General features: G+C 52.6%; 1 protein-coding gene across 2 annotated transcripts in view; it reads right to left on the reverse strand.

The window, feature by feature from the left end:
• Positions 1–14,247, reverse strand: part of Tmem184b (transmembrane protein 184B) — a 46,128-nt gene that overhangs the window by 17,352 nt on the left and 14,529 nt on the right. For both annotated transcript variants that reach the window (XM_046429550.2, XM_046429549.2), the window contains exons 2-3: positions 3,380–3,627; positions 1,820–1,985 (exon numbers count right to left, since the gene is read on the reverse strand). In XM_046429550.2, coding sequence (XP_046285506.1) covers positions 1,820–1,985; positions 3,380–3,571 — 358 coding nt within the window. In that variant the 5' untranslated portion in view covers positions 3,572–3,627. The remainder of the gene's footprint in view (positions 1–1,819; positions 1,986–3,379; positions 3,628–14,247) is intronic.

Raw genomic sequence — 14,247 nt, forward strand, 5'->3', positions numbered from 1 at the left:
CTAGTCCAGCTGGGGGTGGGCCCCCGCATACCTTCGCATTCTCTCCTGGAAGCACGGGGCAGGAACACTGCGAATCAATGAGGCCCCACCAGTTAATAAAGTCCCTTCTTTGTTCAAAAGTTACGGGGTGGGCTGGGGGTGTCGCTCAGTGGCAGAGCGCATGCTTAGCGAGGGCGAGGCCCTTCGTTCCATCGCAGCACCAATACAAAATAATTATTTTATAACACTTCCCATGTGCGTGGCTCCACCTGGCCTGGGCCACACACCTGACTGAGCCTGCTTTCCTGGGGCTGGGTCTCCTGAGGCAGAGAATGAACAAGGACTGTGACCTGTGTGGCCGAGGAGGGCAGTCGGGGTGCTGGCAGCGTGCAGCACGGGAGCCTCTCCAGCTGAACCACGGGGGAGCGAGTAAGGCGAGAGGGGGCAGGCCACAGGGGGGTGGGGAACGGGTTCCCAGGTGCCAGGGAAATGGCACAGGGACAGAAAACCCCTGATGCGTTCTTGCTAGAAAAGAGGCCAGTGTGGCTGCAAAGGAGGGGGCGAGGGCAGGTGTGGAGGTGGAGGGGGACGCAGCAGGGAGGGTGCTGTGTAGGCACCTCCATTTCCTTGCCAAATTCAAAGGCATTTCCATGTCCTGTGAGCCCTGGGGATTCACAAGGCTCCACGTGGGACAGGAGGAAAGACTCCAGCTGCTTGGGGTTGAGCGTGCTACACCCCAACATTCACAGAGCCCAGTCACAGCAACCCTTCCAGGGTCAGCAAAGCAAGCAGCTGCCGGGCACGGATGGACCCGCTCAGCCTGCATACACGGGAACCACCCCTGCCTGCTCGCCCCAAGCCAGCGGGCGGACACAGGGAGCCCTCTGCATAGCCCAGGAGGGTAGGCAGCGGGCGCTAGAGCAGGTATCTTGAACTCAGAGCTCTCTTTCCCTCCCTGCTGGCCTGCTCATGGCCAGGTCTGGGCCCACCGGACCATGACCTGTCTTGGGGCCTCTGGACTTTCCCTCCTCACCACCTCCATGTGAGAGTGCTCTAACCTGCAATCTCCAAGTGTCATGGTTTTAAACTTCTCTGTAGCCTGCAGGGTGGGCCCCACCTCTGTCCCTACTCCCAGCACAATCTCTCTCCAGCCACTCGCCTCTCTCTGGTCACGATCAACCCCTTGCACACGCCCGCCCCCCATGACCTCCTGGTCTGGTCGGACAACTCCTCTCTTCCAGGGATAGCAACCTGCTCATCTCTTTGTTGTGACTACTTAGGGGCCACCGATTCCAGAGGGCCGGGAGGGTGAGGGCTGGCTTTCCTCCTCACAACCCAGAGCTTGGCCCACGGCTGAGGTCAATGCAGGAGGCATAGAACCAAGGCCCACAACAGGAAGTGCATTAGAGCCTCTCATGGGACAAAGTCCTCCAAAGTAAGACATATGGGGATGGAGGACCAGCTGTGCCACCAACTTGCCATGGATAACTGGGTGAACCCCAGCCACCTGTACCTGGGGTTGCCTGAGGCCTCTATGCACAAGAGGACCCCCCAGTGCCGCCTGCCCTACCTGGAGATGCCAGACCTGAGAAAAGAGATGCAGGCGAGGCCCCAGCTCCAGGCAGCCACCCAGGTTCTGGGAGCCCTGCAGCAAAGTGCACAGTGTGCTGCCACCTATGCGTTGACCACGTGCTGACCCCAAAGTGGGTAAGGAAGTGAGGGGTGAGTCAAGCCAGTCCTCACGAGGGCCAGTGCCCCTCAGAGAGGGCCCCAGCAGGCCCACCAGCTCCCAGCCTGTCTGACGCCCTCCCTCCTATCCCTGCCCTCCTATTGCCCTCACCCTCGTAGCAGTCACGAATGGTGCCGAAGTACACGTAGTACTGGTCGTTGGTGAAGAACAGGAGGCTGAGCCAGGAGTCGAAGGCGTAGATGGGGACGATGAAGAGGATGCGCACGATGTAGCGCTGCTCGTTGGGGCGGCTGTAGCAGCGCAGGTGCATGTAGATCTGCAGGCAGAAGCACAGGGTTGGCCAAGACCCCTCTGTCACCATGTCCTCCCTGCCCCCCGCCCTCTTGCTCCTGCTCCTTGGGAGAAGGCACCTGACAGGGGGACAGGAACATGTCTCACTTCCGGCTTTGCCCTTACTCCTTTTATGGCCTGACTCAGGTCACTGACTCAGAGCCTCAGAGGCTCGGTAAATACGGGTGACAAAACATCCATTGTACGAATCACGCCACGGGGCTGCATGAAGCTGTCAGGAAACATGCAGAGGGGCTCGCAGGCCAGACTTCCAGATAGAGGGGACTGTGAGACCTCACCCAGGAGCACAGCAGCATTAAGGACAAGGCCAGAACTCCCAGCCCTGCAAGCTCCCTGGGGTGCTCTCTGAGGGGTGCTCCCTACCCCTCCACCTTCCCCAGAGCCTGGCCTCTGGGGTCTCCCAGCAGCAGCACTGAGCCATCTGGCTGTGGCCACCCTGCTCTGTCCCTTAACTGATGGTGGAGAGGGCGGGGCAGAGGCAGCCCCTGTAGGGGACGTGGGCATGCTTCCTGGCTGAGCGGCCACAGCACAGGCTCACAGTGCCCCGTCCCCAAACTGAGGCACTTTGCCGCCAGCAGTTAGCTGAATGAAAACGGGAGGTCAAAGCTGCCACAGAGGCCGAGAATCGCCCAGCCCAGCCCGCAGCCCCTGCAGCCCCTGAGTATCTTGTCCCAGCTCTTGTGACATCACTCTTGGCCCAACTGAGACCTGACTGAGGAGGAAAAGAAAATTGCCTTAGATGTACAGGGTTTGAAAGGGACAGTTGCAGAGGAGCTGACAGAGGAGCTGCCCTCTCACTGGGCAGCTGCCAACCTCCTCCCAGCTGCCCAGGCCCAGCCGGCCCACACCAGCCCCCTCTGGGGCCAAGAGCACAAGAAATCGGAGACTTAACTTCTTTCCCTGTCCTCCCACCAACTTGCATGTGACCAACCAGCTCTCTCCCCGGGCTCTGAAGCTTCTCCTCTGCAAGGGGTCCCTGCATTGCAACTCCCTGTAGCTTAGGCTGGACACAAGACCAGTCCAGCCAGTGACAGGTGAGCAGAAGTGACAGTGATGGCCATGACCCCTCTGTGTCATTTCTGGGTTGAGGTGGTCAAGTATCCAGTTGCCTCCCACACCCCATCTCCCTGGTGGTCAGAAGAACGAAGCCTTCAGCCCGCTGATGCTCGAGCCGCAAAAGCCAACCTGACCGGCGCTCGACTGAGCCGGACATGAGCAGGAAACCAGCTCTACCAGGGGAGGTGCTGAGAATTCGGGGTTACCAGGCTCCTCTAGCCTGGTGTGCCTACCCCAGCCATATCTTGTTAAGACTAGAAACCCCTCAGGATCCTTCTTGAGGGGCCCAGACAAGCTGTGTACCTGGTGGCAGGTGATGAGCAGGGCCGTCCACACGAAGAAGCCAGAGATGGCCTGAGCAGCAGTGGTCATCAGGAACACAGGCTGTTCCATGGCTGTGGGGCTCCCCTCGGGGGTCACAGAGACGCTGGGTGAAGCTGCTGCAGTTGTAGGCAACGCTGGACCTGGGGCCAGCACAGCCCCCCTTACTGTCATGGTGCCCACCAGCAGGAGGCTCTCTAAGAGAAACCCTGGGAGTGGGGACAGCTAGCCTAGAGAGAAGAGATCCCGGGTGAGTGGCGGCATCAAAGAGTCCTCCAGGTCTTGTGCCACCTCCGTGAGCCACCCTGACCCCAATCGTCGCTACAGCCCCAGCTCTGCCCTTGCCTACAGTCCAGGCCACACACGGCAGTCTTGTGAGCCTTTTGAGACCTTAGCCAGACCAGGCCGTTCCTCTGCCAAAACTCTCCCACAGCTCCCAGCTCCTGGACTAAGCTGATGTCCTCACAAGACTACCTGAGGGCCTGCCATACCCCTCTGATCTCAGCTACTACATTTTCCACCCCGACAGACGCCCAGCTACATGGACCCCTTGAACACACCACCCCTGCTCCTGTCGCTGGGCCTGTGCAATGGCCCCTTCCTCTGCCCGGTCACGTGGCTCACTCCACCCTTCCTTCAGGCCTCTACCTTGACCACTGGCTCCAACATGGCCCTCCCCCAGTGGCACACATGACCCCTCTGCTTTATTTTTTTTCCAGGACACTCAAAATATCTGACTCTGTCTAACCAACTATATTTACTCATATTACCTATTAGCTGTCACCACTGTCCCCAAATAGAATGTAAGCTCTCTGAGGGCACAGGCTCTGTTCTGCAGCACTTGGAATAGAGGTGGGCAACAGAGCATTCTGTAAGCACTTGCTGGACACAGTAAAATCACTTTATTGATCAGGTCACCTCCTTAAAGGGCCTGCATTTTTCTTTACCATTTCTCCCCAATTTTCTTAATAGCTGACACCCATTCCTCACCCCCCAAGCTGTGCCACTGTGGTAACTTTATGCCTTCTCCCAATTTCTGCACCTTCAAACTGCTTTTTATTTTTGCAATGCTGGGGATGGAACCCAGTGCCTCACACACTGCAGGCAAGTGCCTGGCCCTGAGCCCCACCCAACCTCCAAACTGCTCACCTTGTAACTCCGCTCCTGAAGCTCCCTTCCTAGAAGCCCGCCCTGTGCACTTTCTCCCACTAGACCCTTCTCTCCATCTCACGTGCCCTTACTGTTCTCTGCCGCAAGTGGTTCCATCTTTTAATCACCCATTTACCCTCCTGCCTACTATGAGACAAGACCCCCTGAGCCCCCAGCACTGAATGTAGCACTCAGGCTATTTATGCTGAATTTTTTTTATTTTTTAAAATTTATTTACTTATTTTAATTAGGTAGATGTGACAGCAGACTGCATTTTGATTCATTTTACACAACTGCAGCACAACTTTACATTTCTATGGTTGCACACGATGTAGCATCACACCACATGTGTAGTCTTACATGTACCTAGAGTTATTTATTTAAATTTATTTTGGTACTGGAAATGGAACCCAGGGGTCTTTTACCACTGAGCCACATCCTCAGCCCTTTTTTATTTTTTTATTTTAAGACAGGGTCTCACTAAGTTACTCTAGCTCGCCTTGAACTCATGATCCTCCTGCTTCAGCCTCCCAAGTCACCGGGATGACAGGTGTGCACCACCACATCCTGCTGCTATTCACTTTTATTATTTACTGATTTTCATTTCTTATTTCAAAAGGAATTTGAGATGCCTCACAGAGAAAGCAAAGAATAACAAAGGGTTATGGAGAGTGGCACCAAGAAAATCCTGGATGGGAAAGGGAAGCTGAAGGTGTGGGACACAAGGAGGCTTCTCAGTGGAAGAAATGTCTTTCTAGAAAGAAAACAGGTCCCAGTCTAGTGTGACTTCAGTGTCCCTGGTAATAAATAAACAATTTCACATTAAAAAATAACCCAAAGAGGGCTGGGGATATAGCTCAGTTGATAGAGTGCTTGCCTGGCATGCATAAGGCCCTGGGTTCAATCCCCAGCACCATACACACACACACACACACACACACAAAGAGTAACCCAAAGAGCTAGGCACAGTGGCGCACGCCTATAGTCCTAGCAGCTTGGGAGGCTGAGGCAGGAGGATCATGAGTTCAAAGCCAGCCTCAGCAAAAAACGAGGCACTAAGCAACTCAGTAAGACCCTGTCTCAAAATGAAAAATAAGGGGTGGGGTTGTGGCTCAGTGGTAGAGAACTTGCCCAGCATGTGTGAGGCACTGGATTTTGTTCTCAGCACCACATATAGAGAAATGATTAAGGGCTGGGGCTGGGCTCAGCAGAAGAGCACTCGTCTAGCATGTGCGAGGTGCTGGGTTCGATCCTCAGCACCACATAAAAAAATAAATAAATAAAATAAAGGTTTATCAACAACTAAATTAAATGGTTCATCAACAAATAAATTAAAAATAACAAAAGGGCTGGGGATGTGGTGCAGTGGAAAGCGCCTCTGGGTTCAATCCCCAGTACCTACCCCCACACAAAAAAGAAATAAAATAAAAAAGTCCAAGACAGACACTGCCCTCTGCCCATGAGGACACCGTGAGGAAAGTAGATGGGGGTCCTCACCAGACACAGAATCTGCCAAGGCTTGATCCTGCACTTCCCAGACTCTAGAAATGGGGAAAACAGGATAGTGTATGGCCTTTTGTAGTGTTGCCCCCTGGAGACAGGCTGGTCAGTGCTTCCAGTGACCTGGAAGCCTAACTCTACCAACCATGAACCCAAGGACAGCTGAGGAAATCCAGGAACAAAGCAGAGAGGCTGCTGTGGAAGGAACCTGGATGGAGCAAGGATCCCAGCTCCCACCTGCCCTGGTGCAGGTTCACTGGGCCCCAGGGAATCTGCTGCAGGACCAGGGCATCCCCAAGCCCAGGACTCAATCAGCATTTTGACCTGAACCCCAAGTCATCCTCCCAGGGTCCCTTCCAAGTCCACAAGCTGATATCCAAACCAGAACACAGTGACACCAGGAGGGTTCCCTGGCTCTCCCAGTGTGCCAGCACCGGGCCTGACCCTGAGATCCAGAGGCTCCTGGTCTGCTGCTCACTCACCTCCTGCCTGGGCCTGGCTTCTCACCAGGGTCTCCAGCATCCTCTGCCTCCATAAGCCACTGGCTCCTGCTCTGAACGGGCACCCACACAGAGCCCTCGCATTCCTATTTTCTTACATAGAAATGTCCCTAACACACCGACTAAGAACTGATTAAAAACTCAAAACTGGAGAAGGCATCTATATTAAGAAACTCAAAAATGGAGGTGTCTATATACAGACTGGTGGCAAGTTCTTAAAAAAAAAAGACAGTGACAATCTAATAATAGCTCTGTAAGCATGGCTGCTAGGTTGAAAACCAGTGCCAGAAATGTTTCCTCAAAAAGATTTGGGTTGTAAATCACCACATTTGTCTATCGTTGCAAATTAAATGAATAAACATGGGAGATGGAGAAGCAGGGAGGCCAAGATACCCCTAACCCTTCACATTTTCCCAAATGTCACCTCAGGTGTCTTTTCCCCGCCCTCTGAGTAAGTAGCATTATTTACATTTTGGAGATAAGGGAAGAGATGCAGAATTTAGTTTTGCAGTGCTCCCCAGTGGCACCAAATGATCCCAGGGCTTTTATAGTAACCCCAAAATACTTAGAGCAAGATCCTGGCTCACAGTCGCAAGGCCCAGTGTCCGTGAGTGGCCAGTGCTGGCACCTCTTCAAGGCGGGGGTGGCTTTGCTCCCTGGACCCAGAGCAGCCCACCGAGTCTGCTCTGTGCTAGGCCCTGCAGACTGCCCAGCGTGTGCTGGATGGGACAGGAATAGACACTGGGGCCCAATCCTTTCATACTTGGGGCAGGAACCTCCCTGGAAAGGGACTCTTGTCTCCCCACACCCAGCCCCAGGCCTTGGAAAGCAAAGATAACTGTGCCCAGTGCAGCCAGCTCCTTTGCTCCCCTGGTGAAGGGGGCCCTCCATGGCTCCCCTTTCTCGGTGCAGTCTATGGACCCCAAGATGGGGGGATACAAAAGATCTAGCAGGGTCTCTTTCTATTTTTTCTTCCAGTACCCAGATTGAATCCAGGAGTACTCTATCATCGAGTTACATCTCCAGCCCTTTTTAATTCTACTTTGAGACAGAATTTTACTAAGTTGCTGAGGCTGGCTCAAACTTGTGATCCTCCTGCCTCAGCCTTCTGAGTGCCTGGGAGTTGTTAGATCACAGGTGTGGACCATAGACACCACACCAACTCCCATTATTTTCTCAATTGATCACACCATAACTTCTGCCTAGAACAGGCAGAGGCCCTGATGCACGATGCTGAATACACGTCGTGAGGCTGCTGGACTCCTGCTGAGCACAGCAGACCCAGCCTCAGCCGAGGGGGCTCACAGCCACTCTGCTGGCACTAAAGGACAGGGGTACCTGGAGACCCTACCCCTCTGCACTGATGAGAAATGACAACCCTGGCTTGCTGGCCTGGCCCAGTGATGGGAACTTTGGGGCCGGGTCTTTAGCAGCAGAACCAAGTGAACTCCCTGAAGTCACGGACGGAATTCCTACCAGACATTGCCGTCTGCGAGTTTGCTCAAGTGACTTCCTTCGAAGCCTTAGTTTCCCCCATCTATAATATTCCATGATAAGTCACAATTGACAAGGGAAAGTTCCAGGTTACAGAAGTCCTATTAATAAATGCAGACAGACCAACAGAAAAAAAGTGACTATTTTGTAATTCCTAATACAAACAATGATGTAACTTGATGATAAAACTAGAGGTGAGCCAGACGCAGAGGTGCACACCTGTAATCCCAGCAGCTGGGGAAGCTGAGGCATGAAGATCACGAGTTCAAAGCTAGCCTCAGCAACTTAGTGAGGTCCTGAGCAACTTGGCAAGTCCCTGTCTCAAAATAAAATATAAAAAGGGCTGGGGATGTGGCTCAGTGGTTAAGCACCCCAGGTTCAATCCCTGGTATGAAAAAAAAAAAAAAAACAGCTGGGTGCAGTGGCGTACACCTGTAATCCTGGCAGCTTGGGAGGCTGAGGCAGGACTGCGAGTTCAAATGCAGCCTCAGCAAAAGTGAGGCATTAAGCAACTCAGTGAGACCTGTCTCTAAGTAAAATACAAAATAGGGCTGGGGATGTGGGTCAGTGGTCCAGTGCCCTTGAGTTCAATTCCTGGTACCAAAAAAAAAAAAAAGGAGGAGCAGTGAAGTGTTGATGGAAAACCTGGCAATGCACAGATCAAGCTGTGGGCACAGGGCAACATCAGTACCACTAACATGAGGCAGCCCCCCCATCCCAAGGCTCCCGGAGGGATATAGTGTGAGCATGAGGCCCCACCCTCGGCAGGACTTTTGGCCTGTGTGAGGTGGAATCTAGCCAAGCCTCCAGAACTAACCACCAATATCCAGAAAACAGACAGAGGAACAGCATTCATGACACCATGAAAAGCAATGGCCATCCTGGACAGTGGGACAGTCCATGGGACAAGTGGCCTGGGCTCTAAACAAATTAGTGGCTTAAAAACAAAGGTGGGCTGGGCATGGTGGCACACGCCTGTAATCCCAGCTGCTCAGGAGACTAAGGCAGGAGGATCAGGAGTTCAAAGCCAGGCTCAGCAATTGAGGGAAGCCCTTAGCAATTGAGTAAGACCCTGTCTTTAAATAAATAAAATACAAAAAAGGGCTGGGGATGTGGCTCAGTGGTTAAGTGCCCCTGGGTTCAAACCCCAGCACCAAAAAAACGATAGTTGAGGGGCAATTATAGGAGATTAGAAAATGGGCGGAATACATGAGCCGACACTTTGTGGCAAGAAGCATCCAGCACAGGCTACTCTGGGCAACAACTTAGAAGTTTCTTATAAAACAAACACACATCTGCCACACAACTCCATGGTTACTGTTTCCCCTGGAGAAACAAAAACTGATGTCCACACGAAAACCTCCACACTCCTACACCTGTAATTGCTAAAACCTGCAAACAACCCAAAGACCTGCCCTTCAACAGGTGAAGATTAAACACACTCCGAGACGCGTCTTGGCCATAGAAACCTGCCTGGCAATAAAAGACCAGGCGCTACTGATACCTGCAGCAATCTGTATGGGACCCCAGGCATGATGTTTAATGACCTCCTAGCCAATCTCAGGAGGTCACATACTGTATGATCCCATCTATAGAACATTCTAAGCCAGGCACAGTGGTGCGTGCCTGTATTCCCAATGATTCAGGAGGCTGAGGCATGAGGATGGCAAGACCCTGCCTCAAAATAAAAAATAAAAAGGCTGCAGGTACAGCTCAGTGGTAGAGTACCCCTGAGTTCCATCCCCAGTACACACAAAAAAAGGTCTCAAAATGACACACCACAAAGAAGGCACACAGGCCAGTGGCTGGCAGACATCAGTGGCAGTGACAAGGGCCGTGTGGGGAGTTCCCTCCAGGTAGGGAAACAGTTGCCTGCTGACAGTGGTGTGGCTGCATGAATCTAAAAGTGATCAAACCACACACACAACACACTCCCCCTGAGCAAGCAGTGAGCGCCGAGTGGTCTCTAGTCCAGTTCCTAGTGCTGTTTTCACTTCCGTGTCCTGGCTTTGATGTCACCGAAGGAGGCATCTGGGAGAAGGCCCGGGGGCCCTTTATGCTATGTATGTAACTTCCTGTGAGGCTCCAATTACTTTAAAATTCTCTATCAGGTAGAAATACATACTGACATCTTTTAAAGATAAAAATAACCTGGCAGCCTCTGAGAGTTTCTTTCTTTTTTTCTGGAGACACAGTCTCTCTGCATTACCCAGACCGCCTCCGAGGACTGGGATCACAGGTGCACACCACCTGGTCCAGCTTGGAGTTTTCTTTCTAAAGCGGGAGAGGGGAAGATGCCATGGCACCACACCCAGCGGCAACTCGGAGGCTGCAGTCACTCCCACGACTGCTCGCCAGTGTCTGAAATTTTCCATAAAACACTTCAGACAGTGGAACTGTAGACTCTTCTACAAAAATCTGTACTGAGATGGGAAGCAACTGAGGAACTGATCAGAGATTTACTGGTAATCTCGTGGAACAGCAGCGAAAGAGGATCAGAACTGACAACCTAGGCCAGCGCAGTGGCACCTGCTGCCATCCCAGTGATTTAGAGGCCAAGGCAGGAAGAGCACACATCGGAGGCCAGCCTTGGCAACCTAGTGAAACTTTGTCTCAATATTTTAGAAAAGGTGGGGTGGCTGAGCACACACCTGTAATCCTAACTGCTCAGGAGAGGGAGGCAGGAGGATCTAGAGTTCAAAGCCAGCCTCAGCAAAAGTGAGGCACTAAGCAACTCAGTGAGACCCTGTCTCTACATAAATACAAAATAGGGCTGGGGATGTGGCTCAGTGGTCGAGTGCCTCTGAATTCAATCTCTGGTACCACCCCCCAAAAGAAAAAAAGATGGAGATGCTAGGGATGCAGCTCAGGGTTGGAAAAGCAACACCACCAATATAACAGGGGCTGGGATTGGCTCATGGGAGAGCACTCCAGCAGCGCTCCCCAGGTCCTGGGTTCAGTCCTCAGCACCACAAAGAACTAACATCAAAAAATGAACCTAGTGGCTGGGCCTATAGCTCCATTGGTAGAGGGCTAGCCTCACATGCATAAGGCCCTAGGTTCAATCCCCAGCACCACAAAATAAATAAATAAATAAATGAACGTAATGGGCTGGGGCTGTGTGTGGCTCAGCAGTAGAGCACTTGCCTAGCATGTGTCAGGCACTGGGTTCAATTCTCAGCACCACATATAAATAAAATAATCATCCATTGACAACTAAAAAAGATTTTTTAAAAAAACTGAACATAACAACAGTTACATTTTCCTTTTACAAAAATTTTTCAACACATTTGGCTGCCTTTTCTACAATTGGCTGTTGAAGACATGCTTCTTAGTGCTGGTTTCAAAACATCTTTAAGCGTGTTGAAGATGTCCTTTCATAGGAAGGGTGTGTTGTCATAATGAATGAGAAGACACTGCTCTGAGACCTGGACTAGAGCGAACATTCAGAAAATGTATATCTGGAATGTTTCTACTATTACAGGACTTTTTTTTTTTTTTAAAGTATGTCTGACACTGATTTTTAAAAAAAATGCCAAAACTCTCATATCTAAACTAAAAAACTATGTAACAGAATTTACTAGTCTGTTAAAAATTTTCCAAAGCATTTGAGCGCGTTTTGGACTCGTGTTAAGATCTTAAAAAAAAAATACCTTTTATTTCATTTACAAAAACATCTGACTGGCAGCAGGGAGGATGGAAATGTACTAGCCAAATTTCAAGGAACCCTTTGCGTATTCAGGAGATGGGCTGTGAAATGAGTGAGCAGACTTGGAAAGGGCCAACGAAGCTTCCTCCGAATGCGGTCCGTGGCCAGGGCCGGGATCCTTCTCAGGGAAGGCCCAGGAGAAACAAACCAAAGGCTGAGCCGGGCCCTGCAGAGGCTGCCTCTTGAAGGAGTGCACTGCCCAGACAGCCAGGCGCAGGGAGCCAGGTGCGGGTACCTTCAAGAAGCTCAACTGCCCTGTCTCCTGCTGTCTCTGACTCTACCTGGAGCAGTCTGTCCTGCACACAAGGAGGCAACCCAGCAGAGCCCTCTACCCACATTAGTACCCACACACTGGGGAGGTGGGGGGTGCTCCAAAAGCTTTGTTTTGTTGTTACTGGGAAGAACCTGCAACCCAAGAAAAGTCTGATGCCACAAGTACTGGGCTCAGGCCAAAGGCTTCCCAAGGGCAAACGCCACTCCCCGTTCCAACCTCTCTGCCTCTCTGTCCTGTTCTTCCCTGGACACTGCCCCACACGTGCCTCCAGCTCCTCAGTCCAAGGCCTCAGATCAAACAGATACAAAGCCAAGCACTGGCCCAGCCCCCTCGGGTGACCCACCTGCCCACCCACGCAGCCACTCCACAGCTGCCCGCTGCCCGCAGGCTGCTCTTTGTCCCAGGACGTGAGTGAGGGAGTAGAACTGGAATCTCACACCCGTCACCTGGGTTGGGCCTGGGAGGGTGACTAGAGTCTGACTTTGCTCCTCGGGGAGCAGAGCACAGGTGTGCACTGTCCTGTCACCGTGGCCTTTGAGCCCAATCTAAATGAGGTTAGGAACTCAGAATGTTCTAGACTTCAGAGAGAACTACAGTGCTGTGCACAGTGTGACACTCCCACAGGGATGTGGGCAGCCCCCAAAAATCAGATACACAGAACTCACACAGGGAAAGATGCGCTGATCACCCCAGGCAAGATATTTATAAAGACTATAATTAGACTTGCATCAATTCAGGTCAGATTTTTGCCACGAAATTAGTCTGCTGCAGACTTAGGAAAAGCCTTTGGGATTTCTGAGTGCTCTGGATTCCAGAACAGGGCAGAAGGGGTATGGCCAGGGTGGTCCTCTGGAGCTGCCAGACCACTTCCTGGGTGGCTGACGTATGCTGACTTTCAAACGTGACAGTACCCCCCAGTCTGGACCTGAAATCCACTCAAAACACGTCAGGAGCTGGCCAAGGGACATGGGCCTGGCTCCTTGGTAGGGAGTCCATGGCAATGGCCTCTCTCCCAGTCACCTGTCTGAGTGCCAGTAGGCTGGGCCCAGCCCTTGCCCATGTGCCTTAACCTCTGGTCCTTGCAGGCCCATAACCGTCCCCTCTTAACTCATCCCCAACACTGTGGCTGCCTGTGCTCACTCCAAAGCACTGAAAGGGGCAGCTGCCCTGTTCCTGTGTCTGGCTGACCCAGCACAAGGCCAGGCATCTGCGGGCATCTGGGAGAGAAGAGAACCATGCAGCCGCCTGGGGGACTGAGCACCTGGCCTTGAGCCACCCCACACTCCACAGGCTCTCTGTCACCGGGATCCGCCCCATGGCCGAAGGACCAAGGTGTCTGGCTGGGGGAAGATGGGGAGGACAGATGATGGAGGCTGAGTCCATCCACCATCTCCCAGGGTAGAGAGGCCACGCCAACAAGGGCAAGGGCACCTGCAATGGGCTTCTTCAAGACGCAGCCCAACCCACCTGGTGGGGACAGTGGGAAGGTGAGTCTGCCAAGATAGAGATGTTCCCACCAACCAGGATGCTCGGTCAACGTGCTGTTTGCTTCTGGCATAAGGAGACCCCCACCCCCGACACAGCTAGATGCTCCCTGGGTGAGGGACACTGACCCAGGCACCTGTCTTCTTCCTGATTGTCTTAGGTACGTCCGTCTCAGGTCCTGGACACAGCTGGCCCCCAACATGCCTTGGCTGGACAAGGGAACAGTGATGTCTGCCCTTTACAGTTCCTTCCAACTCTAAAACTGTGACTCTCCATCAGCACACAAGCCCTGGGGACTGGAATGGTCCCTGGTTCTCACTGGCTCTGTCCCCAACTACCACCCATCCATCCCTCATTATGTTTAGCATGCCACATTTTCCCTGGCCTGCTATTTTCTTTTGCAGCCTTTACCACAACTGAGATTATATTTGGTCACTGAACTCCTCTTGGAGAGGCAGGCTCCAGGAAAGCAGGATGGGATCCTCCTTGGTCCCCACCATGCCTCTGGCTCAGGGACTGGCTAACGTGGATGCTGAAAAGTATTTGCTGAACAGCTGCTTTAGGACATAGCATGGACAAAGGCATGGAGACAACGTGTCGCCTGTGGATGCTGGGCAGGCGGGTGTGGAGAGCACAGTACCAGCTGTGGGATGAACCTCACGGCGGGGGCGAAGGGTGCTCTCCAGCTCACAAAGCCCTCTGACAGCCATGAGCAGTGGGTCTGATCCAGGCGGAGCAC

The sequence above is a fragment of the Marmota monax genome, unplaced genomic scaffold, assembly GCF_021218885.2.
Source record: "Marmota monax isolate L192 unplaced genomic scaffold, Marmota_monax_Labrador192_F-V1.1 WCK01_AAM20220418_F8-fsc00051, whole genome shotgun sequence".
Lineage (NCBI taxonomy): Eukaryota > Metazoa > Chordata > Mammalia > Rodentia > Sciuridae > Marmota > Marmota monax.